Source organism: Panthera leo, chromosome B2 (assembly GCF_018350215.1).
Source record: "Panthera leo isolate Ple1 chromosome B2, P.leo_Ple1_pat1.1, whole genome shotgun sequence".
NCBI lineage: Eukaryota > Metazoa > Chordata > Mammalia > Carnivora > Felidae > Panthera > Panthera leo.
The window spans coordinates 148,729,092-148,752,412 of record NC_056683.1 but is presented as its reverse complement, the minus strand read 5'-3'; the positions used below and the strand labels follow the sequence as shown (position 1 = coordinate 148,752,412).

The following is a 23,321-nucleotide window of genomic DNA, read 5'->3' as shown; positions in this document are numbered from 1 at the left end:
GGAAGGGCTTTGCGCATAATGCTTGGCAGTCTGGGGAGCGCTGACGGGGCTCAGCCAGGGGCAGGGCCGGTGCACAGTAGGGTCTGAGCACAGCCTCCTGGAGAACCTGGCCGGGGACGTCTGCCCTCGGGTTTCCGCGTAGCCCATATAAGCTCCTTCTGGACGCTGTCATAGCAGAGTTGTCTGCTTTCGGTAGTGAGGAGCTCACACACACGCCCAGATGTTTTGCACCAAGCGTCCGTGTGCTGGCCGATGTCTGCAAGCTGGAGGTGAGGTGTACCCCATTCTCAGGTGGGCTTTTTCCGCATCTGCTCTGGGATGGTGCACAGAATGGGGCACAGAGCGGGGCACATAATGGGGCATAGACCGGGGCACAAAACAGGGCATAGACCAGGGCACAGACCGGGGCACAGACCAGGGCACAGAGCGGGGCACAGATCGGGGGACAGAATGGGGCACAGACCGGGGCACAGACTGGGGCACACAATGGGGCACAGAGCGGGGCACAGAGCGGGGCACACAATGGGGCACACAATGGGGCATAGAGCGGGGCACAGAATGGGGCACAGACCGGGGCACAGAATGGGGCACAGACGAGGGCACAAAACAGGGCACAGACCAGGGCACAGACCGGGGCACAGAGCGGGGCACTGACCAGGGCATAGCTCAATCACGTGAGATAATACTTGAATCTGTTAGGCCAGCGAGAGTGCTCTGAAGAACCCAGCAAGCAAATTTTCACCGCTCAACACTTTCAGCCTGTCTTAACTACCATGAGATGCAGACAGAAACGATGTGGCAGGATGGAACCTTCCAGTCCACCCGAATTCTGTGGAGTCGATAGTTTGATCTTCGCTCGGCTCGCGTAGGCTGCCTGACAAGGAAGTTGATGATTCAGATGTTATTTTCCTCCTGCTGCTTTTCACCAGGCAGCGGACACATCGGGGGTTCTTCTGTCGCTCCTGCCTATGTTTTACCCCCGTATCGGTGACTGGTCCCCCGGCACAGCTGGCAGACAGGCACTTGTCGGCCTTAACCAGGAGGTTGTCAACCATTTCTGTGAGCTTCTCCACATTACATATATATATATATTTTTTAATGTTTATTTTTGAGAGAGAGAGAGAGAGAGAGCGAGCACACGCGGGGGAGGGGCAGAGAGTGAGGGAGACACAGAATCTGAAGCAGGCTCCAGGCCCCGAGCTGTCAGCACAGAGCCCGACGCGGGGCCCGAACTCACAAGTCGCGAGATCATGACCTGAGCCGAAGTTGGACGCTTAACCCACTGAGCCACCGAGGTGCCCCACACATATATATAGTATATACTATATACTCCATAGAGCATACACTATATATGATACACTCTATAGAGTATATACTGTATAATATACCATATAGAGTATGTACTGTAAGATATATATATGTTATATATATAAGCTTATTTATTTTATATATATTATATATTTTGTATGTATTTTATATCTTATATATTTATATTATGTAATATAATTATTATATATATAAATACATATACATATATACACACATATATGTATGTATATATGTATATATATTTATATATTATCTTATATATATTTATATTATATAATATAATTATTAAATATATACATTTATAAATATGTTTTATATATATACATATATACATGCACACACATATATATAAGCTTATTTATTTATTTTGAGAGAGAGAGCATGAGTAGGGGAGGGAAGAGAGAGAGAGAGAATCCCAAGCAGGCTCTGCACTGTCAGTGGAGAGCCTAACTCGGGGCTCGAACCCATGCACATGAGATATGACTTGGGCCAAAATCAAGAGTTGGACACTTAACCAACTGAGCCACATTTTTTTAGAAAAAGAAAAAAAAAAGTATCAGGGGCGCCTCGGTGGCTCAGTCGGTTAAGTGTCCAACACTTGATTTTGGCCCAGGTCATGATCTCAGGTTCATGGGTTCGAGTCCCATGTTGGGCTCTGTGCTGGCAGCGCAGAGCCTGCTTGGGATTCTCTCTCTCTCTCTCTCTCTCTCTCTCTCTCTCTCTGTGCCCTCCCCTACTCTCTCTTTCTCTTAAAATAAATAAACTTTAACAAATATATATTAGAATAAGTATACCATACCATGTAATGTCTTTATTTATTATTTATTTATTTTTTTTTCTAAAATTTTTTTAATATTTATTTATTTTTGAGACAGAGAGAGACAGAGCATGAACAGGGGAGGGTCAGAGAGAGAGGGAGACACAGAATCTGAAACAGGCTCCAGGCTCTGAGCCGTCAGCACAGAGCCCGACGCGGGGCTCGAACCCACGGACCGTGAGATCATGACCTGAGCCGAAGTCGGACGCTTAACCGACTGAGCCACCCAGGCGCCCCCCATGTAATGTCTTTAAATGGCATCCATATCTTCTGTGACCTCTACTCTGCCTGTGTCATCTGTCTGTCTGCACGGATTGGGGGTGACTCCCTCCCCTGGGCCACTGAGCCAGTCTGGGCAGAAAGACAGAGACACAACAGCAGAATCGGGGACCAGAGAAACGTCCCTCTGTGCTCGTATGTTCTATATATGGGGGCCTTTGAATGAAGTTGGCGAAAGACACACTGGGAGCAGGAAAGAAAGGGTTCACTTCTGAATGCGAGAGGCCCCACGTGTCAGTGCTCCGGTGAGAAAGTCCAAGGGGCAGTCGGGATCTGGGGCTCCCGTGTCCAACTTAGGGAAGGGTGCAGGGAGAGCGGGATCCCATGGGAAGAGTGGATATGTTTCATTAGGAATGGTAAATCCGTCTTTAAGGAGAAAGTTTGTGATAACATTTGTCTATAGGGGAGTGAGTGGTCTCCATCTTCTCTAGGGCCCAGAAACTCCCTGAGAGGGCGTTTACGATGGGGTTATTCGCTGTGTCTCCTCTGGGAAGGGAGCTGCCCCACAGAGATCCGTCACAGACATCATTTCTTGACGTTTCTGCTTGCAGTTGGATGAGGGAAGGCTTCCTTCTGTATCTGTTGAAGGTCAAAGGTGTACGGCCTCAACCAGTCTTCATCGGAGCCCTGGCGTTCCCGGTGGGTCCGCGCGCTGCTGGGTCTGTTCCAGGCTGTGCGTGCCCTCCTTGACTGCCAGACCGCGGGCCGAGCCCAGCCGTGTCCTGCGTCGGTCTTGTCCTGCCCACTCCCTTCTGCCCGGCGGTCTGGGCCGAGCAAGGGCTCTGGTGGGAAGCACTCCGTGACGTCCCCTGCCTCACTCAGCCCCACCGCGGTGCCCTGGGCTGCACACGTGGCCTCTCCTGCCTGCGGTCAACCTGTGAACCCTGAACCCTTCCTTGGAGTCCTCAGTGCTTAGCTGGGTGGGGGAGCAGGACAGCGTCCGTCTGTAGCGATGACCCGTCACGTGCAGGGACAGGGGACCCTGAAAACACCGAAGGAGGAGGAGCTGGGGCACGAAGGCCCCAAGCTGTATGTCGTGGGGCTGTAACGGAATAGTGGGCAGTGGGTCTGGAGTGCCCCACGGTCACATTCGGTCTCCTTGGGACCAGTTTCCGTGTCTTGTAGGTGTAGGGTTTTGGCGTAAAAGCTGTTGTGTGTGTGTGTGTATGTGTTATTTCATTCTATTTTTCTTAAGTTTTATTTATTTTGAGAGAGAAAGAGCACGTGAGCCAGTGGGGGAGGGGCAGAGAGAGAGAGAGAGAATCCCAAGCAGGCTCCGCACTGTCAGCCCAGAGCCCGACACGGTGCTTGAACCCACGAACCGTGAGATCACGACCTGAGCCCAAATCAACCAGCTGGGCCACCCAGGCGCCCCCTATACACTTAGGTCTTTATCTTTGGATAAACTCCTAGCCGTTGGGTCTGAGACTTTAGACTTCTTTATAGAAATGCTAATTTTACGTCTTATAAGTCTTCACGCAAAACAGTATTTTTAGGAACTTTCTCCTTCTTGGTTTCACTTTCCGTACGGATGTGGGAAAGCGTGTGTAGGTAACGTTTGCAGTGACTCAGAATTCCACGGGCGACAGCTGCTTACGCCAACACCCGCGTGGCGCTGCTCCCGGGACCCCTCTCTCCTGCCCCCTGCTGAGAAGCAGTGAGACCAAAGTGTGTGCAGTAAAGCTGTGAGGGCTTTGGAATCGTAAGTGACTGGAAGCAAATTAGGGGGGCCAAAAATACCGGCTTGAGATTCGCTAAATCCTGGCTCTGCAACGCCAGCCATGCGGCTTCGGGAAAATACTTCTGCTCTGCCAGCCTCAGGGTCCTTATCGGAGCATCAGGTCGGCACCTGGTTACGGGGAGGACCTAGGGTCGGAGGCTGGGGACGTGTGGCTCGTGCGCGGTGTAGACTCTGTTATCGCTCAGGGGTTTTCTGGCACAGGGTCCACAGAGAGTAACTACTTTAGAAAAAACACCTCCTCTAATAAAGAGAAGAAAAAAGCAATCGCTCCCGTGAACCAAAGGAGCAAATGATGTGTATTTTCATACCTAGATCCTCTGACCCATGAGGAAATTGGGGCTCACAGAATCAGGGTGAGCTGCCCCGGCGGCGTGAAGGGTGGGGACCCGCAGGGGCCCAGGGGAGAGGCTTTGACATCAAGTTGGAGGGGTCGAGTATTACATGCTGGGGCGGGTCTTCCAATTCCGGGATGAGAACTGTGTTTACGGACAAAAGGATTGTGCTGTCAGGGTGTTCCGAGGACACAGACCAACAGAGAGTGTGTGTGCGTGTGTGTGTGTGTGTGTGTGTACATATGTGGAGGGGCAGGACTTATTTTCAGGGACTGGCTCACGTGGTCGGGGGCGGGGGCTGGCGAGCCTGAGGCCTGTAGGGCAGGCCGGCAGGCCAGGCTGTCGTGGGCGGGCCTCCTGGAGGAGGATCCCTTCCTTCTTGGGGGAACCTCAGTCTTTTTCTCTAAAGGCCCTCAGCTGAGGGATGCGGCCACCTCGGTGTGGAGGGACGTTTGCTCTACTCAGAGGCTGTTGATGCGAAGGTTAAGCGCGTCTACAAACACCTTCACAGCAGCATCCGGACCCGTGTGTGACCGGCACCTGGTCACCGAGGCCGGGCCAGGTGGACCCACAGCGAACAGGCCTGGGAACCAAAGGCTTATCATCGGCCCAGGCAGACGATGAAGCGCTCTGCTGAATGAATCGCAAATCCGTTCGGATTTATGGGAGCGTTTATGAACGTGGGCTCCCGCCCTTGCACGCATCTGGTTTATGTGGTCACAGGGCTGAGGTGGGAGGGGACGGTCCCCTGTCCCTGGAGCACAGCTGTAACCGTCTGCCTCTCAGCTGCACACGGGGCATCCGAGGAGCCCTGCCCGTGCTCAGGAGGCTTTGGGGCGGCCGGCCCCACTCTCCGGCTCTCAGAATCAAGTCCTGCTTCCTTCCGGGCTCTACCTTTGAGCTACAGTCTTCGTGTTGGGGCTTCCGAGCTGCTCTCCGGGCACAGCGGTGGCCACGTTTACGGGCCTTGTGCTTGCGTGTCTTTGCCACATCACGCTCGTCTGCCTGCAGAACCTACCAGGGCTGGAGTCTTGCTCCTAAAGGTGCTGTTCACTCTCAGTCGGGGGCGATCGTGCACCCCTGGGGGACATCAGCAATGTGTGGAGACAGTTTTGGTCATCGCAACTGAGACAGGGATTGCCCTTGGCATTTAAGCCCGGGGATGCCATTGAAGTGCACCGGGCGGGGGGGCCTGCCACAGAGCCAGCCGCCCCAAACGTCCACGGTGCTGACATGGGGACCTGAGGCCCCGAACGCTGCCTCCCAGGAAGAGTTTGTCCTGGAGACTCTGAAGCAGCCCGTCTCCTGGCTCGCGGCTCAGCTCCCCACGCAATCTCTAGATGCCGGGTCTACACCGGCTCTGCCCTGCTGGCTGATGGCTCCCTGGCCCGCCCACCAAGCACCCGCCCGACCCCAGTGAGTGCCTGTGATTCCTGGGGAACCTTTGCTTCAGCAGGAGGTCGAACAACACACTCCGACGGGGAAGACGCCTTTCATCTTCATATTATCTCGGGTCATCCCCGAACACATGGTCGGGGGATCGATAATTAAGAAAGAAATGAAACCAGTTTCTTGTTTCTCTGAGACCGTAGTTAATAATGACCCAACGTGGTCCTACATACGTTCTGTGAGTGTATTTTCTCTTCCTTGTGATTTTCTCAGCAGCGTTTTCTTTTCTCCAGCCGACTTTATTGTAAGAATGTAGCACATGACGTGTAACACAGATCAGTGATGCGTTAGCCGACTGCGGCCGTTATAGGGAAGGCTGTCGGTTCGCAGTAGGTTCTTAGTACTTACGTTTTGGGGGAGTCAGAGGTTATGTGTAGATTTCCGAGATCAGATGAGATCGGGCGCGTTCAGGCTGGTATGGCCGTAGACTATGTGTAGATTTCCAACAACGTGGGGGTCGGCGCCTCGACCTCTGCATCGGATGCCCTGATTTGTTTTCCAGAGGTATGGCCCTCACAAAGGGAGCCAGAGAGGAAGGCACGAGATGGCAGGTGCTTCTGAGGAAGGAGAGCTCTGACCCGCGATCTTGCCACGCTGTTTCTTCAGAGGGATTTTCTAGTCCTCAGGGGCCCGGAGAGGACCTCAGTGCCCCGGGAGGATTTGATGACAAGTAGTCAGTAGTCTCTTGATGGTGGCAGACTAACACAGCACACCTGGGTGGTTATGATTCGATTATTTGGACTGTGATGGCCACGAGGTGTTGACTGGCTGGGGCGTTTCTCAGTTACAGAAAAATGCCTGGCTCGGTCTACGTGACCCAGCCGGGCGGATGTGCGAGGCAACGCTGTGGACGCGCTGGGTAGCCTGGGTCTCTAAGACAAGAACGCGTGTTCTAGAGGTGCAGTGAGGACTGTAACAGCGCCCGTGAAACAACCCCAGTGGACTCTCCAGTGTCTGGAATTGGCTCATATTTCAAGTTCAGCTGACTACAGTTGTTGAAACACTCAGTGGACATGTGACCTGCTTCTCTGGTTGTTCTCAGCTGGCCCACAAAGGAATCTGGCCTCCCTGGCCGTATTAGTCGGCTATGATGGAATTATGAAATATGGAAGGTTTGGGTTTGAGAGCGGACGGCTAAGAAAGAATTCTTGAGACGTTTTTGGTGCTAAAAGGCAATTTTATTAAAGCATGGGGACGGGACCCGTGGGCAGAAAGAGCTGCCCTGGGGTCATGAGGAGTGACTGATTATATACTTTTTGATTAGGGTGAGGGATAAGTAGGTCTCTAAGGAATTTGGAAGCCAGGCTTCCAGGACCTTGAGGGGCTGGCTGCTGTGAAGGTGAGGTTACTTTTAATCTCCAATAAAAAAAAACATAAAGAGTAAGGCGCGAAGGGCAGCCGTGAGTTCCTTGAAGGAAGGTCATGGTCCGCGTGCAGGTGTCTGTCAGTGGGCTTCGAGCCGTAGGGAGATTTCGCTGAAGGCACGCTTTTCTTGCCTGTATTCTCCTCTCCAGGCTGTGGCTGCTGTAACAAGTACCATGGACTGGGCAGCCTAAGCAACAGGTGTTTCTTCCTCACGGTCCTGGAGGCTGGACGTCCAAGGTCAAGGTTGGTTTTTTCTAAGACCTCTCTCCTTGGCTTGCACATTGCGTCTTCTGTGTCCACATACGGTCTTCCTTCCGTTTCTGTGTCCTGATCTCCTCTTCTTAGAAGGACACTAGACCTTTTGGATCAGGGTCCACACCCCTGACGTCACTAGACTCGATTACCTGCATAGAGACCTTTCTCCAACAGGGTTCCATTCTGAGGTCCTGGGCGTTATAGCCTCAATGTATGAATTTTTGAGGGGGCACAGTTCAGGCCATCACAGTCTCTACTTATAAATGATGGTTGTGTTTTTAATTTCTATGTGGATAGGATCATAGTCTACGTTTCCTTTTTTCCAAAAACTCTGTGATATTTTTGAGGTTTATTCATGTTGATCATTTAGTTCTATTTTATTTACTTTGGGTGCCGAGTGGCATTTGCTGGTATGAAAATACCAGTTTATTTTTCCACTCCCCCACCAAGAGCCAAGTCGGATAATTTCCATTTTTTGTTCTTTTAAGCAGTGCTCAGTGGAAAACCTGTGTCTTCCCATGAACATATACTAGAGTTTATTTCTCTGTTTAGATACTTAAAAGTGCAATTGATGGGCCATAAGATATGTACATTTTGAAATTAACTCGGTATTGACTAATTCTTCTCCAAAGTGGTTGAACTTCTGTATTCTCTCTCTAGCGATTTAGCAGAATTTCTCTTTTTCCAAATACTCCCCAACTCCCGTTGGATGCGGTTTGGCACACTTATGCTATTTGTAGGAGTGAAGAATTCACTTATGTGATGAAGAGGAAACGTCTCTCCATCATGTGCATTAACCTCGATATACCTCTGGTACTAATTCTTTCTGAGTGTGTAGGTCAGAGGCATAGCCTTTGGGTCTGTGGCCTGTTTTGAGGTTGTGGTGTCTTTTTGTTCAGCCAGAATTTTCTTACTTAGATGTAGTCCAACCTATTGATTTTTACAAGTACAACGTATGGATTTTTGACCTCCTGGAAAAATGCCTTTGCAGTACAAGTAAAAGCACAATCTCCTGCATGTCCTTTTGAAACTTACATAGTTCAGCTTTTTCCTGTTTTGGTCTTGAATTTATTTTTGTACGCGGTATGAGGTGATCCGTGAGTTGGCTGGCAATGCTTGTTCCTCGTGTCCGGCTGCCCGTCCCTGAGCCCCTGCGTGCTGGGCCAGGCTGCTTGCACAAATGGGACCACTCCAGCGAGGGCTAAGGTGCCCTTACCTGCCCGGTTTTCCTTTATTTCTGTGTATTTCCTTCAAAAGGTTTTATCGTATTTTCTGTAAAGTCCTACACATTTTGTTACACTTACTCTTTATACTTCACGGGTGGTCCTTTCTTCTCTTCTCTTGCCTTTCCCCCTTCTCTCTCTCTCTCTCTCTCTCTCTCTCTCTTTTTTTGCCATTGTAAATGCCATCTCTTTAAATGGTTTCCTCTTGGGGTGCCCGGCTGGCTCAGTCAGCAGAGCGTGAAACTCTTGATCTCAGGGTTGTAAGTTTGAGACCCCCCTTGGGTGTAGAGATTACTGAAAAAGAAAGGCTTTAAAAAACGGTTTCTTGCCGATGTACAAAAACACTATCAGCTTTTGAATATTCACTCCTCTTTCCGGCAATCCGTCCCAACCGTCTGGTTAGAATTAATAAATTGTCTGTACGTCCTCCCAGATTCTGTAGAGAATTATACTCTCTGCGAACCATCGCAGCTTGTCTACGTTTACTTCTACAACGTCTTGTTTGAGTTTAAAACTACTCATCTCATGTTCTCTTTAACGCTGCCCCCCCGCCCCCTGCCGGCAGAGGCTCTGGGTGTGGCCCTGGCTCCCACGTGCCCGCTCTCTCTTCCTCAGGCCACATCTCTCCTTGGGTTTTGAAATTGTGGACTGAGAGCACCTCTGGAGCCTCGCCCGTTCCGTGCGGACTCCTTGCGGCCTGGCTCCAGATGCGTCCGTCCCCGGGAGCCCCGCGCGAGCCCCGCGCGTCTGCCAGGGGTCTCCGGTGTCTTCCTGGCATGGGAACAGCTTTCGTGTTCAACTTCACTTGAACCCAGTGCCAGGGTACGTTCCCCCAGACTCACGGAAGGGACAGGTCTGGCATGTTCAGTTATTAGGGATGACTTTGTTTATTTTTTATTTTTTATTAATGTTTATTTATTTTTGAGAGGGAGAGAGATAGAGCACGGGCAGGGGGAGAGGCAGAGAGACAGAGGGGGAGACACAGAATCCGAAGCAGGCTCCAGGCTCCCAGCTGTCAGCACAGAGCCTGACGTGGGGCTCAAACTCGTGAACTGCGAGATCATGACCTGAGGCGAAGTCGGACGCTCAACCGACTGAGCCGCCCAGGCGCCCCTCAGGGATGACTTAAAAAAAATATTTTAAACCTGAGCTGAAGACAAGTTAGACCAATGTCCTTATTCTTATGTTGCTCAGTGGATTGTTCGGTTTACCCCTCTCCGAGGCCACTCAGTGGTCCAGCCTCACATAGCCGGCTCAGTCCCACTCCCTCAGCTCACGAGGGCCAGGCTCTCCTTTCCTGTACCTCCGTGAGTGTCAAAACCTGCCATGAACAGCAAAGAGACAAACAGCCCAACTGAAAAAGGGCCAAAGATGTGAATAGACCTTTCTCCAAAGAACACATACGGGTGGCCAAAAGGCACGTGAAATGATGCTCAGCATCGCTAATCGTTAGCAAAATGCAAATCAAAACCATAAGGAGATCCCCACCAGGATGACTATAATAATAAAAGAAAAATGCCAAATAACAAGTTTTGAGTGAGACCGTGGAGCAGTAGAACCCTGGCACGTTGCTGGTGGGAGTGCAAGGTGGTTCCCCTGCTGTGGAAAAATCTGGCAGTTCCTCAAAAAACTCAAACTCGACAATTCTCCTAGATATGTACCCAAGGTTGCTGGCAGGGGCGACTCGAACCAGGGCACGTCTGGTTCACAGACACCAAAAGGTGGGAGCCGCCAAGCCTCCGTCAGCGGCTGAGCGGATGAACAAGTGTGGTGTATCCATACCGTGGAGCCCTCGCGGCCATCAGAAAGGGACAGAGTGGAGGCGTGTGCGTCCAGCTGAGGAACCTCAGAAGTGTCCTGCTGAGGGGGAGGGGCCAGACACCAGACACCAAAGCCGTCCACTGTGTGGTTCCTGCGATGGGGAAGTCCACAGTGGGCAGCACGTACGTCTCACTGGTCACGGGAGCCGGGGGGAGGGGCTGTGGGCGTGAGTCCTGACTCCTCAGGCTTTTCATGTGGGGTGATGAGAATAACTGGAAGTGGACGGTGGGGATGGTTGCACGGCGGCGTGAATGCGCTTCATGACACCGTTCATTTCAAAATGGTTAATTTTATGTTACGTGAAATTGGCCTCAATTAAATGTTTTTGAAAAATATTTTGAACGATTTTTTGGAAAAATTCAAAGATTATGGAGACTGGAAGTCCCCAGGGGCAGCTGTGGTGGCCGTCCAGCCCCGTGGTCCCCATCCTTCACCCTGTGGGTCCCCCTTCCTTCTTATGCCTTCCTTCCTTGCCCCTTCCTTCCTTCCTTCCTTCCTTCCTTCCTTCCCTCCCTCCCTCCCTCCCTCCCTCCCCTCCCTCCCTCCCCAAGCCACTCTGTTTCTCTGTCGTCTGTAAGCGTGCGCCGTGAGGTCCTTCTTGCTTGGATTTCTCTACTGCTTGCAGGATGAGCATGTTCTCTGAGAGCCCCCCACCGTCTGTTTCGCTGTGGACCCCACCCCTGGGCCCCGGGGAGGGGAGGGAGCACCGGGCTGCAATCCAGAACACCCCCTTTTCTAGTGCTGGCTTGGCTGCCCCGGAGACTAGTCACATAGCCTCATGGCCCTGCTTCATTAGAGAAGACACAAGCCGCAGGCCAGGAAACGGCTGACAGGGGGCGGGTTTCCTGGCAGATGCCGTCACATCACCTGTGTCACCCTTCAGGGTGAATAAAGAGGGTTCTGTGGAGCTGTGGGCCCCCAGGAGAGGGAGAGGAGGGCCTGCTAAGGGCAGGCTGGCTCTGGAAAACAGCCCTGCCTTCCTGGTGATGAGCTGAGCATTTCATTCCTGGGGGAGCACAGACATCTGTGAGCCCCCACAGAACAAAGGCCGGTCCTGTCCTGCAGCAGGCGGCCAGGCTGGAGTCCCCGTGGCAGACGCGATGTCAGTGGGGAGGGAGAAGCCAGGACTGCAGGACACATGGACACGCAGACTCAATACAGTGCGTGGGGGTGGGGGTGGGGGTGGAAGGGTGGATGTGTGTGTGCCCAGGTCACCCAGCGTCCAAAGACGTTTAAGCATCGACACTGCAGAGGAAGGGGTGGATAACCTTGCATCGTATATGAACTGTTTGGGGAATTTCTAAACGGCTCCAGAATGACAGGATCGACATTGATTTAGGGCCTAATTGTTTAGAAGAAATAGAATTCAGATGGGGCCCCCGCACGGCCTCCCCAGTCAGCTGGTGCGTAGCCGCAGACCGAGTCTCTGGCGCCACCTGCTGTTCGTCCGTGGCCACGCCTTCCCGCCAGCCAGAGTGACCGCAGTCACTCAGATCTAGTCCGATGCCTCCAGGGTCACCTCCTAAAGGATCACAGACCAGAAACAGGACGCCAGTGTTCTCGATGACGTCTCTGATCTGGGGTCAGCTGGGGCACACCTTCCTTTTCCTGCATCACCAGCATCAGTGTCACCCACACTGATCATCTGCTGCCTGCCAGGTGCCTAAACTGTGTCACCCCACGTCCCCACCCCCCCACCCCCCCGTAAGGCAGGTACTGCCCCAACTGTGCAAATGGGGAAACTGAGGCCAAGTGGGTAAGTAACTTGCCCAGTGTCTGGTGGCCGGAAACACCCTGCCAGCAGGTCGGGCGCCTGAGCTCCACCCTTGCGGCCACCGCACCTGCTGAAGCAGCCTGGGAGCTCGGTGGTCAGTCCTGTGCACCTGCGTTAATTTAAAGCAACAGCAATACTCCAGGCAAATCAGGGCTTAAAGTGCCGAGCCTTTCCCGAATCCCACGTTCTAGTTCCACCGAGGAGATAATAGTGTATATTCATTCTATCAACTGCTCACCTGGCCAAGTGTGCTTTTGAGGACGGTGCACACAGTCTGTGAGGTCCTCCACCGTCTGGTAAACAGGGACTCTGGGAGCGAGCCAGACCCCTTGGTTATTACAAAGTTGGCTTGTCAGCTTTATATACTGAAAGGCCAATCTCAAAGGACCCACAGAATCAAGCGAAGCTTGTTCATCCAGACTAGAAATTCCAAACGCTGTAGGCACTACAGTTGGGGGCCTTTCGCTCGTCCGTGGCGCATGATTGCTTTCGAGAGCTTTGCAAAAATCTTCAAGCCGTACTTTTTTCCAGAATGGTGATTAATACCTTGTCTAGGTATTTCTGATACTTTTCTTTCAAGTTCGGAAAACACATTTGCCCCCGTTCATTTATTTTCCACACACAAGCTTGACAAGTTTCCTCTTCGTGGAATACGCCTGGATTACAACGTTTCTGTGGAGGGTTTTATGCTGTGGCCTCTTTGGTTTTTCCCTGGGGATCTGGCCGTGATGCTCCTGGAATCATGCCAGGTGCATTTGGACTCAAATACAGTCACAAGACTGACGGGAAGAGGAAGGACCGGCCTGACTCCTCTCGTGATGGAAACCTGGCTTAGCATCTCTCCTGCCCTCCCTTTCCTCACCTCTGCCTTCTCCGTGTCCTTCCCCACCCACCATAATCACATGGGCTCCGAGGGAGGAGGGTGGGACCTGGGGGGACGTCCTGTCCACTCATCTTGGATTGGAAAGGAGTAGTAAGGACGGGGATCAGCACTGGTGGAGTTGAAAGGCCCCCACCCCGCATGTTTGGCTCAGGAGCTGAGCCCGGCGGCTGACTACCAAGTAGACTGAGCCCTGTCACCTGATGCCCCTTGTCTCCAAGTCACCTGATGCCCCTGTTTAATTCACTGACTCTTACTTGCAAAGGGCGCGGGGTCCGGAAAACAAAGGGCAAAGAGGATTTGTGACTGTAAATGAGAGACTCTGCAAATTAATCTCGTGTTTTCAGGGAGAGCCCCTCAAATACTGAATACCCTGTATGCACGGTCCTGGGGGCTTCAAGGCAGCCGGGGTTAGGGGCGTCACGTGTGGGGTGTCCCCTGCCAGCCCCTGTGGAAGGTGACCAGCTGGTGGGCTGGTCACGGCGTTGAATAAGACCACGGATGAATGTGTGGTCCTGTGGGACTTTGGGGATTTTCATTTCTTGCTTTCGGGCATTTATTTGTAAACACACCATTTATGTTGCGTCAGGCCTCACACTCTTTCTCAGGTTACAGGCACCAAATCATAGTGGCACAAACCAGGTGGGCAACTGTGGGCCTCAGTCCTTGGAAAAAGGCATGGCCTCCGGCGGGTTTGACGCAAAGGTTCTAAGGCTGCGCGTACATCGCCCACTTGCTCTCCATCCCCAGGCAGGCGCCTTTCCTGGGTAAAACAAGCAGCAGCCCCAGACTCAGAGCATCTGCGAAGCTGGCCCCCAGGACAGAGAGGGCCGGAGCCCTGGGCAGGCCTCACATGCCCACCTCTGAGACGACACTGTGCCCGGAGAGTGACCAGACCCGGGTCACGTCCCTGCGCATGGTGATGGCTGATCACGGCAGGGACGCTGTCTCCTGGGCTTCTCGGAATTTGTTTCCGTAGAAAGACCGAGGCGGGCTGCTGGGGACAAGACCCGCAGGTGTTTGCTCTACGCGCCCTGTGCAGTGCCAGCCGGTGTGCAGGGAGCAGAGCCCGTGTTCGTGCTGTTTAATACTGACCATCCAGCCAGGGGACACGGGACAGGGACAAGGAGGACAGCAAGCATTCTCAACCTGGACGGCACACGAGTGTCGCCTGGGAAGCACTGTAAATACTGAAATGCCCGGACGGTCCCTGCCCTTCCGATTGCTGGGTCTGGGAGTTTGTAAAGCTCCGGATGTTTCTAACAGGCACTGAATGTCGAGAGCCAGAAATGAAAGGTGTCACTGATAACACTGCCGTTTGTAGGTTGTGTCGGGAGACGGGGCGGTGCAGGTTGGGGTTGGGGTGCGTTACCCAGGAGTGCAGACCTCTCTGGCAGTGGAATCTGAGGCCTTTCTGCGGTCGGCGCCGTGGGAGCATTCTCTCAGCTCTTTCTTCTGACCCTTGACCCCCAATTACTAGCGAGGGGCACAAGAGACTAATTTGAAGTTTGGTTTCCTTCTTCGTCTCTTACTTCTCAGCGGGTAGGAGCCAAGGAGCAGAGAACAGAAGGGAAACGGGGAAGGATGAAACAGAATGGACCCTGAGCCCCTGCGGCATGGGGCGGACGGAGAAGAGACCAGCCTTGGTTTCTGGTCTCAAGATCCTAAAACGTGTCGCTAAGTAAACTCTTCAGGCAATTTCGGGATTTTACTCCAGCCAAAGAGAGGCTTGGGAAGAGGAGGGGAGGCCCGGATGTGTGTGTTCCTGGGCTTGAACGCCACGACTGAGCAAGTCTGGGTTTTCAGTAGTTCTTTCGGAGTGTGTTCACAGACGAAGGGCCTTCCTGCCCCAGAGCCCGGAATGACTGTCTTCATAGAATGGAGAGCGGACAGGTCACCTCAAAACGTTTGTCCAGGGGCGCCTGGCAGGCTCAGTCAGTTAAGCCTCTGACTCTTGATTTGGCTCAGGTCATGATCTCACATTCGTGAGTTTGAGCCCTGCATCAGGCTCTGTGCTGACAGTGAATCCTGCTTTGGATTCTGTCTCTCCCTCTCTCTCTGCCCCTCCCCTGCTTTTCTCTCTCTCTCTTTTTTAAATTTTATTTTATTTGCTTTTGAGACAGAGAGACAGAGCTCAGTAGGGAAGGAGGACACACACACACACACACACACACACACACACACACACACACACACAGAATTCCAAGCAGGCTCTAGGCTCTGAACTGTCGGCACAGAGCCCGACGCGGGGCTCGAACTCATGAACCGTGAGATCATGACCTGAGCCGAAGTCGGACACTTTGACTGAGCCACACAGGCGCCTCCCTGCCTCTCTCTCTCTCTCTCTCTCTCTCTTAAAAATAAATAATCATTTCAAACAAAACCAAACGTTTGTCCAGTTCCGTTAGGGGCAACTGTGGTAGTTAAATACGATGCATCTGGAGACGAAACAAGTAACTGGTTTTGTTTCTTTGGTTCTTTTGGTTGAGTTTTGAGGTTGGTAATAGAAGCGTCATCACTTCCTTTGGCTGAAGGGTAAAAGTTTCACAAAAGTGTGTAAGTTCCCCTCTTTCGGTGTGGACTGCAAGGCTTCCTGAGGGCTCGAGAGCGTCTTCACATTATTCAAAGTCATGTGGAGATTAATGTTTCGAAGCAAAAAGCTCCCGGGCGCGGTGAGTGTCCGCGTAACTGTGCTCAGCGGCAGCCCTGCTCCCGTGAGTGACATCCTGTGACTTAAAGGACTCTTTTCTCCACTTTTCTGCCTCCACAGGGCAAATGTGACTCCGCCTTGCCTGGGACCAAGTCGGCCGCGTCACTAGAGGTAAGAAATGCTGGCTTGTTTTCTTCCTCCAGGATGCGAGGTTCGTTCTTAGAAGAGGGCGGGGCGGGAGGCTCCCTTTCGGCTTCGTGGCTGGTGGTGAGCCCCCCGGAGTGGGGGAGGGCCGGCCGCGTGCCTGGGGAAGCGGGGACCCCACACCCCGAAGGTGCCGTCACCTGCCGTCGTGGGTGAGGGGCAGGTGCGCCCTGCGCTGCGCAGTAATGCGTCCTTGCAGCCGGGGTCTGCCTCGTGCGCTCAGCTGGGAGCGTTCTGCTGTCTGCGAAGCCAGCGCGTGTTATTCTGAACTTGGGGGTCTCCGGGGACACCATGCGTTGTACCTTTGAAAACTCTACTGCATGCCTTCAAAATAAGCGAGAGTCACGACGGCGAAGGGAGACCTCGAGGCAGGTCAAGTTGGGGTGGGGGGCTGGCCCCGTGCCGTCTGCCTGCGGGGTCGGTGGCCAGCCAGCTCCAGGAGCCTACGGGCCGCGTGCGGGGCTCGGGCTCTCACCCCGGAGCTTTTCGAGGGATTAGTCCTAAAACGGGCCCCTTTGGGCGAAGGTAGATTTCCCTCAATATTTCAAGCAGCGGTGTGGGTTGAACGGTAACGTTATAAATAAGAAGTTTTATGAGGTGGGCTGATGGGTGTTTTCTTCTCCTGACTCCCACGATGCCACCAAGTAGGAATGGCCACCCGTTCAGGTGATGTGATGGCGTCTCTGTTTGTCGGGCTAAATATTCACGGCAGGCATGGCAGGTGCGGTGGGCCTGTCCCCACAGGTGTCAGACGGGTCATTTGAGACCTGGGTTTTGGGGCGCCTGGGTGGCTCTGTCGGTTAAGTGTCTAGCTCTTGATTTCGGCTCAGGTCGTGAGCTCACAGTTCGTGGGTTCGAGCCCCACGTTGGACTCTGTGTTGTTGGCATGGAGCTTGCTTGGGATTCTCTGTCTCTCTGTCTCTCTCTCAAAGGTAAATAAATAAACATAAAAAAACCCCCAAAACCCTGGGTTTTGCTCAGGTTTAGTTAAAGTATGTGATTACATCAGGCTATATCTGGTTCATGCTAAACAAAATACACATGGGGGCGCCTCAGTGACTCAGTTGTTTGAGCGTCCGACTTCGGCTCAGGTCATGATCTTGCGGTTTGTGAGTTCGAGCCCCAGATCAGGCTCTCTGCTGTTAGTACAGAGCCTGCTTCAGATCTTCTGTCTCTTTCTCTCTCTGTCCCTCCCCTGCTCATGCTCGCTCGCTCTCTCTCAAAAATAAACATTTAAAAAAGTGGAAACACACAAAATACACACTTAAAAACCCTACTAAGCATCTGGCAGCTCTCTGGGGGCCCTACGTCACCAGCCTTGTTGGGGTAGGGGCTGTCCTGCTTGCTGTGCATCTCAGGAGCAGCACAGAGAAGCGATGGGCGTCTCAGCACCTCCTCCGTGGGTCTGCGAGTCCCGTGGGGCAATACGGAGTCCCGGCCGATCCCTGGAGCCTGTATTCCCGGATGCAAAGAAGCCACTTGTGTGAACGGTCAGTCTTGCATTTGATGGCTGACATCCATGTGAACAAAGCTTTCCACCGAACCCCACATTGTACCTTTTACATACTCGTGGTACTCCCGTGTCCAACTAATGTTTTATCAATAGCTCAACACTAAGAACTTGGTTGAAGAAAAGTTCCTCTCTGCCATTTTCTTGTGTGAATTAGATCTTCCTCATCAGACACAAAAATGGTGTCCGTAGCATTGAAGGTTGGTGATAACTGATTTAGGGTCCTGTAACATCTCAAGGTGTTCTGGTTATTTTAGTTAAGGGGCTAGACAGGTGCCTGAATACTATTTCGTGTTGCCTCCTAATGTGAGTAAGCTCGGGGGCGAGCGTGTTGTAGTGGGAGGGGCGGCCCTGCTGCGCTTTCCTCATAACCGGTTTTCAGTCTTGCTTATGATCTGATCAAGAAAAAAATGGTTCAGCTCCAATCGGTGGTGGTTGTCAGAGCTCTACTCGGCCTTCTACGGTCGGTGAGGAACCGTGCCTCCTGGGAAGATAAAGTTTTGTCGTTCTGCCTGTCCTCTCCGCCCTCGGACTGGCCCTTGGCAGCAGGAGCGAGGAGTTTCCACGCTGCCTGTGGTCCTTGTCTCTTGGCCACAGAGATGGACGTAGGCAAGTGGACAAGACTGTGTCTGGTGGGCGTGGGCGTCACTCGTGAATCATCCCCAGTGACCAGTCCCACACGCCTGTTACGGTAAGAGCCATGGTCAGAGGTAGAAGGATTTCCAAGAAGAACCATCTCTGTGGGGACCTTGTTTTCTGACCGTATTTGGGTCGAGGCTCTGGGAGGGCCCCGGAAGCAGTTGCAGAAGCCGGTGGCCAGCCTGACCCTGACCCCTCTAGCACTTGGCCATGTTTTCCGAGTCGCCTTGGGTTGATGGGCAGGGGTCCCTTCTTTCTTTTTTTAAACTTTTTATTTGTTTTATTATTTTAGAGAGAGTGAGCAGGGGAGAGGGGCGGAGGGAGAGAGAGAATCTCAAGCAGGCTCTGTGCTTAGCAAGCAGCCACGCGCGGGGCTCGATCCCACAAACCGTGAGGTCACGACCTGAGCCGACATCAAGAGTCGGACGCCCAGCCGACTGAGCCTCCCGGGCGCCCCGGTAGGAGGCCCCTCTTATGCTCAGAATGAACGCACACGAATCCAACCTCATGCAGCGTCACCTGGGAGCATTCCGGATCTGGAAAAGTCGGTGAGAGCGGTGCGCGAAGCGTTTCCCTTCGTGTCTTTCCCCCCTTCTCCCCGCTTCTCTGCAGGTCTGTGTTCAGCAGACTGGTCACCACGAGAGAGGATTGCAGGGTCTCCTGTCTAAAATCCTGGTGCGTTTTGGCTGCTGGGGCGTAAGCAGGTGCTCGCAGCGCCCTGATGAAAAATGGGATTATTTTACGAGGTGCCTTGTGGAAGCTGCCGATACGGCCGACAGCGGCGTGTTCCCGCTAAACCTGCAGGGGCCGTCGGTTCAGCAGCTAACTGAATTTCTTCTCCCTCTTTATGTGTTTGATTTTATAACAAGGAGAGGGGCGCCTGCGTGGCTCGGGCAGCTGACAAGTGATTTGCAGTTTACTAATGCAGCGTAAGAGACGTGGACGTAACTATGTATCCAAGCAACTCGAAGGGATCTTTCTGTTTGAATTTGTAACTTGTCTTGTGGCTTCCTCCTGTACACTGGCCTCCGTTGGGGCGCCTGGGTGGCTCAGTCGGTTAAGCGTCTGACTTCAGCTCATGCTGTGATCTCGCGGTTGGTGAGTTCGAACCCCGCGTCGGGCTCTGTGCCGACAGCTCGGAGCCTGGAGCCTGCTTCGGATTCTGTGTCTCCCTCTGTGTGACCCTGCCCCGCTCCTGCTCTGGCTCTGTCTATCAAATATAAATAAATGTAGGGGTGCCTGGGTGGCTCAGTTGGTTGAGCGTCCAACTTTGGCTCAGGTCATGATCTCGTGGTCTGTGGGTTCGAGCCCCGCGTCGGGCTCTGTGCTGACAGCTTGGAGCCTGGAGCTGCTTTGGATTTTGTGTCTCCCTCTCTGTCTGCCCCTCCCCTGCTCATGCTCTGTCTCTGTCTCTCTCTCTCACAAAAATAAACATTAAGCAAATTAGAAAAAAGACACTGACCTTCGTGAACCCGGAGAGGTAGGAGGCCCTCTGTGGCAGCAGGTGCTGAGAGCAATGTCACGGCCAAGCCAGGCACACCCAACACGAGCTCCTCGCTTACGGGTCAGCACCGACAACCTGCCGTCGCCCCGGCCACCTTCCCGAGGCGACTGTTCCTTCACCGATAGCGCACTTCACAGACGGGGAAAGGAAGTCAGAAATGACGCGATTTGCTCAGTCCTGCAGCTACAGGGTGCGGCTCGGCCTTTCAGACAAGCGGATGCTCTTTATGTCCTTTTCTACACGCCAGCTCGACACCTCACCCCCTCTGCTCCAGTGTAGGCCAGCCTTCTCTAAATTGTGGTCTTGGGGGAGAAAGAAAAAGCGCTATAGGCAATTGTGACTGTCTTTAATGATTCACTGGAGGTTAAATGAGGCTCTCATGTTTTATTAGGGGGCAGCTGATTTAGGACTACCCGCTGACGTGCACCGTGCCTGCCCAGGAGCTGTAGATGCGCCCTGGAACCCCGCTGTAGCAACATTAGGGGTGTTGGGGCACCCGGGTGGCTCCCTCCGTAGTGCATCTGACTCTTGATTTCCGCTCAGGTCATGATCTCACAGTGTGTGAGTTCGAGCCCCGTGTCGGGCTCTGGGCTGACAGCTCAGAGCCTGGAGCCTGCTTTGGATTCTGTGTCTCCCTCCCTCTCTCTCTCTCTCTGCCCCTCCTCTGCTCATACTCTGTCTCTCTTTCAAAAATAAATAAATAAACTTAAAAAAAAAAAACACCAAAAAACATTAGTGTTATTAAAAGCATCAGAGGTGGGGGGCGCCTGGGTGGCGCAGTCGGTTAAGCGTCCGACTTCAGCCAGGTCACGATCTCGCGGTCCGTGAGTTCGAGCCCCGCGTCAGGGCTCTGGGCTGATGGCTCGGATCCTGGAGCCTGTTTCCGATTCTGTGTCTCCCTCTCTCTCTGCCCCTCCCCCGTTCATGCTCTGTCTCTCTCTGTCCCAAAAATAAATAAAAAACGTTGAAAAAAAAATTTTTTTTAAAAAAAGCATCAGAGGTGGGAGCAGCTGGGGGGACGCTGTTGGTGAGCTCCTGGCTGGAGACTCACGTAGGACCCACTGCTTGATGCAGCCCAGCCATGTGGGGGCGGGGGGGGGGTCCCGGGGGGGCAGCAGCCCTGGTGGCACTGAGCTGCTCCCACCCGTGGTTCCCTGCTTCAGAAACACGATGTTGGAGTCTACAGATTTTTAAAAAATTTTTTTAAATATTTATTTTTGAGACAGAGAGAGACAGAGCATGAGCAGGGGAGGGGCAGAGAGAGAGGGAGACACAGAATCCAAAGCAGGCTCCAGGCTCCGAGCCATCAGCACAGAGCCCGAGGCAGGACTTGAACTCACACACCGTGAGATCATGACCTGAGCCGAAGTTGGACGCTCAACCGACTGAGCCACCCAGGGTCCCCTGTAGTCTGCAGATTTTATGTCCTTCCACCGTCAACACCCACAGTTGCTTCTACGGGTGTTTCCAGCTGAGGAGTCCACATTCCTTTCTCGAGATGCACAGTGTTCGTGGAACACTGTGATTCTTCTGGATGGTTTTCCTTCTGGGCATTTTCCTTCCTCAGTGCACAGCGACCATTCTTCACACCATTCCCTGCACCCCCTGTGTCGGCCAGCAGCGTGGCAGTGCCGTGGGGTTCAGAAAGGACCAGACTGGAGGCCCGTGCCTGGCACGTAGTCCCACCCTCTCCCCACTTAGCTACTTGGCAAACGTGACCTTGGTGAGACCGCGTTGCCTGCTGGGCGTCTGCGGACTGGATGCAATTGAAATCGAGATAAATGGTCAGAGCCTTCACGTACTTTGTTTTTCTTTCATACGTGTTTAGACATCTATGGACGTGCACACATAATAAGTATTTTATATGTTGATACGGTGAAGATATATTCATTGCTGTTGGTCTCCAGATTCCTTTTGCAAAAATTTTTTTTTATTTTTTTATTAGAGAGAGAGTGTGTGTGTGAGTAGGGGAGAGGCAGAGAGAGAGAGAGAGAGAGAGAGAGAGAGAGAGAGAGTCGCAAGCAGGCTCTACCCTCAGTGAGGAGCCTAACTCGCGACTTGATCCCAAGACCCTGGGATCACGACCTGAGCTGAAATCAAGGGTCAGATGCTCAACCGACTGAGCCAGCCAGGTGCGCCCCACCAGATTCCTTTTACAAGCACTTCCCCTCACGTTAGTAGAAGCTGCCCATTCGTGTTGAATTCCTTTCCATTTTGCAGAGAATCACTGGTGCTTCAGCTCCTGTGCTTGGGGAGCCGGCCCCCACACGGCGGAGTGCTTCCCATCCTGACCCGTGCACCTGCTGGTTGAGCGCTAAACCTCCCGGGTTTAGCTTCCCGGGTTTAGCCTCCTCTCCTTCCCTCTGCGTCCCATTGTGATCCGCTGGTGCGTTTCTTGGGCCTAATTGTGCAAACACCCTAGTTCTGTGGCTCAGGGTTGGATGCCCAGTGTGACAGCAACAACTATCCCTTTAAAGCAGCGGCCAGTGAACGGCGGGAGCAGTGTTTCAAAATAACGTCTTTGAAAAAGTATTTGGGACGTGAATAAGCCGGGATTGTCATGGAGACTTCCCATGGCATAAAATAGAAGGCAATCTCTTGCCACAGTCTCCATGACAACATTGAGTTCACGTGCTTACATATACCTGCAATTAAATTCCATTAAGAAGGAAAGGGCTGCATCTCAAAGCCACTAGATTTACCGTGACCGCTGTTTAGCTGGGGACCAGAGACCCGATCTGTTTTGCTAATGCATTTTCAAAAGCACTGAGCCTTCGATAACTACTTTTTCACCCTTCTGGGAGTTTGAGTTGTTAGGACAACTCAGAATCCTGTCACGAGCCTGGTGATTTTAGGACAGGATCATCCAGACGCTCGATTCCCCATTCTTCCCGCCCTGCGGCTTCTGTGCTCACCCACACTGCCACCAGGTGAAGACAGAGAGTGTCGGAGAGCACGCTGTTTCGAGTGATTCGGGCAAAATGTGTGGTGCAGAAAAGATGACATTTAAAAAAACATTTTCAGAGAGGGAGAGAGAGAGAGAGAGAGAGAGAGCGAGAGCGCACACACATGCGAGCGGGGGAGGGGTAGAGGGAGAGACAGAATCCCAAGCAGCCTCCTCACTGTCAGCACACAGCCAGACGCGGGGCTCGAACTCACGAATTGTAGATCACGCCCTGAGCTGAAATCAAGACGCTTGAGCAGCTGAGCCACCCAGGCACCCCCCAGAAAAGATGACATTTTCGGCTGAGCTCTTTCCATGTTTTCTGTGGCGTGCGGTCCCCTGGGCCCGGGGAAAGGCGGTGACCCTCGTGCCCCCTCACGGTCCGCGGCCGGACCAGGCCGGGCATCTCCACGCGGACAAGCCCGCCGGGAGCTCTGCCGAACTTCTTTCTGATTTTGCCGAGTCGCTTATTGTCTGTCTCTTGGGATTCCTTCTTTTATGGAAGACCAGATAGATCCTCCCTTAGAAGTGGATGCGGAGGCCTTTAATTTTATTCTGCGTGGAAAATAAAGAAAATGTTTGTGGCTCCAGACAAGCCCACTCTC

General features: G+C 52.8%; 1 protein-coding gene across 2 annotated transcripts in view; it reads left to right on the top strand.

Moving 5' to 3' along the window:
• The window catches only part of RPS6KA2 (ribosomal protein S6 kinase A2), a 353,565-nt gene that overhangs the window by 38,307 nt on the left and 291,937 nt on the right, over nucleotides 1–23,321 (top strand). The window contains exons 1-2 of one of the 2 annotated variants that reach the window (XM_042940279.1): nucleotides 15,811–15,937; nucleotides 16,036–16,086. In XM_042940279.1, coding sequence (XP_042796213.1) covers nucleotides 15,896–15,937; nucleotides 16,036–16,086 — 93 coding nt within the window. In that variant the 5' untranslated portion in view covers nucleotides 15,811–15,895. Of the gene's footprint in view, nucleotides 1–15,810; nucleotides 15,938–16,035; nucleotides 16,087–23,321 lie in introns of those variants that run through there. The other variant, XM_042940277.1, reaches the window with a different exon arrangement.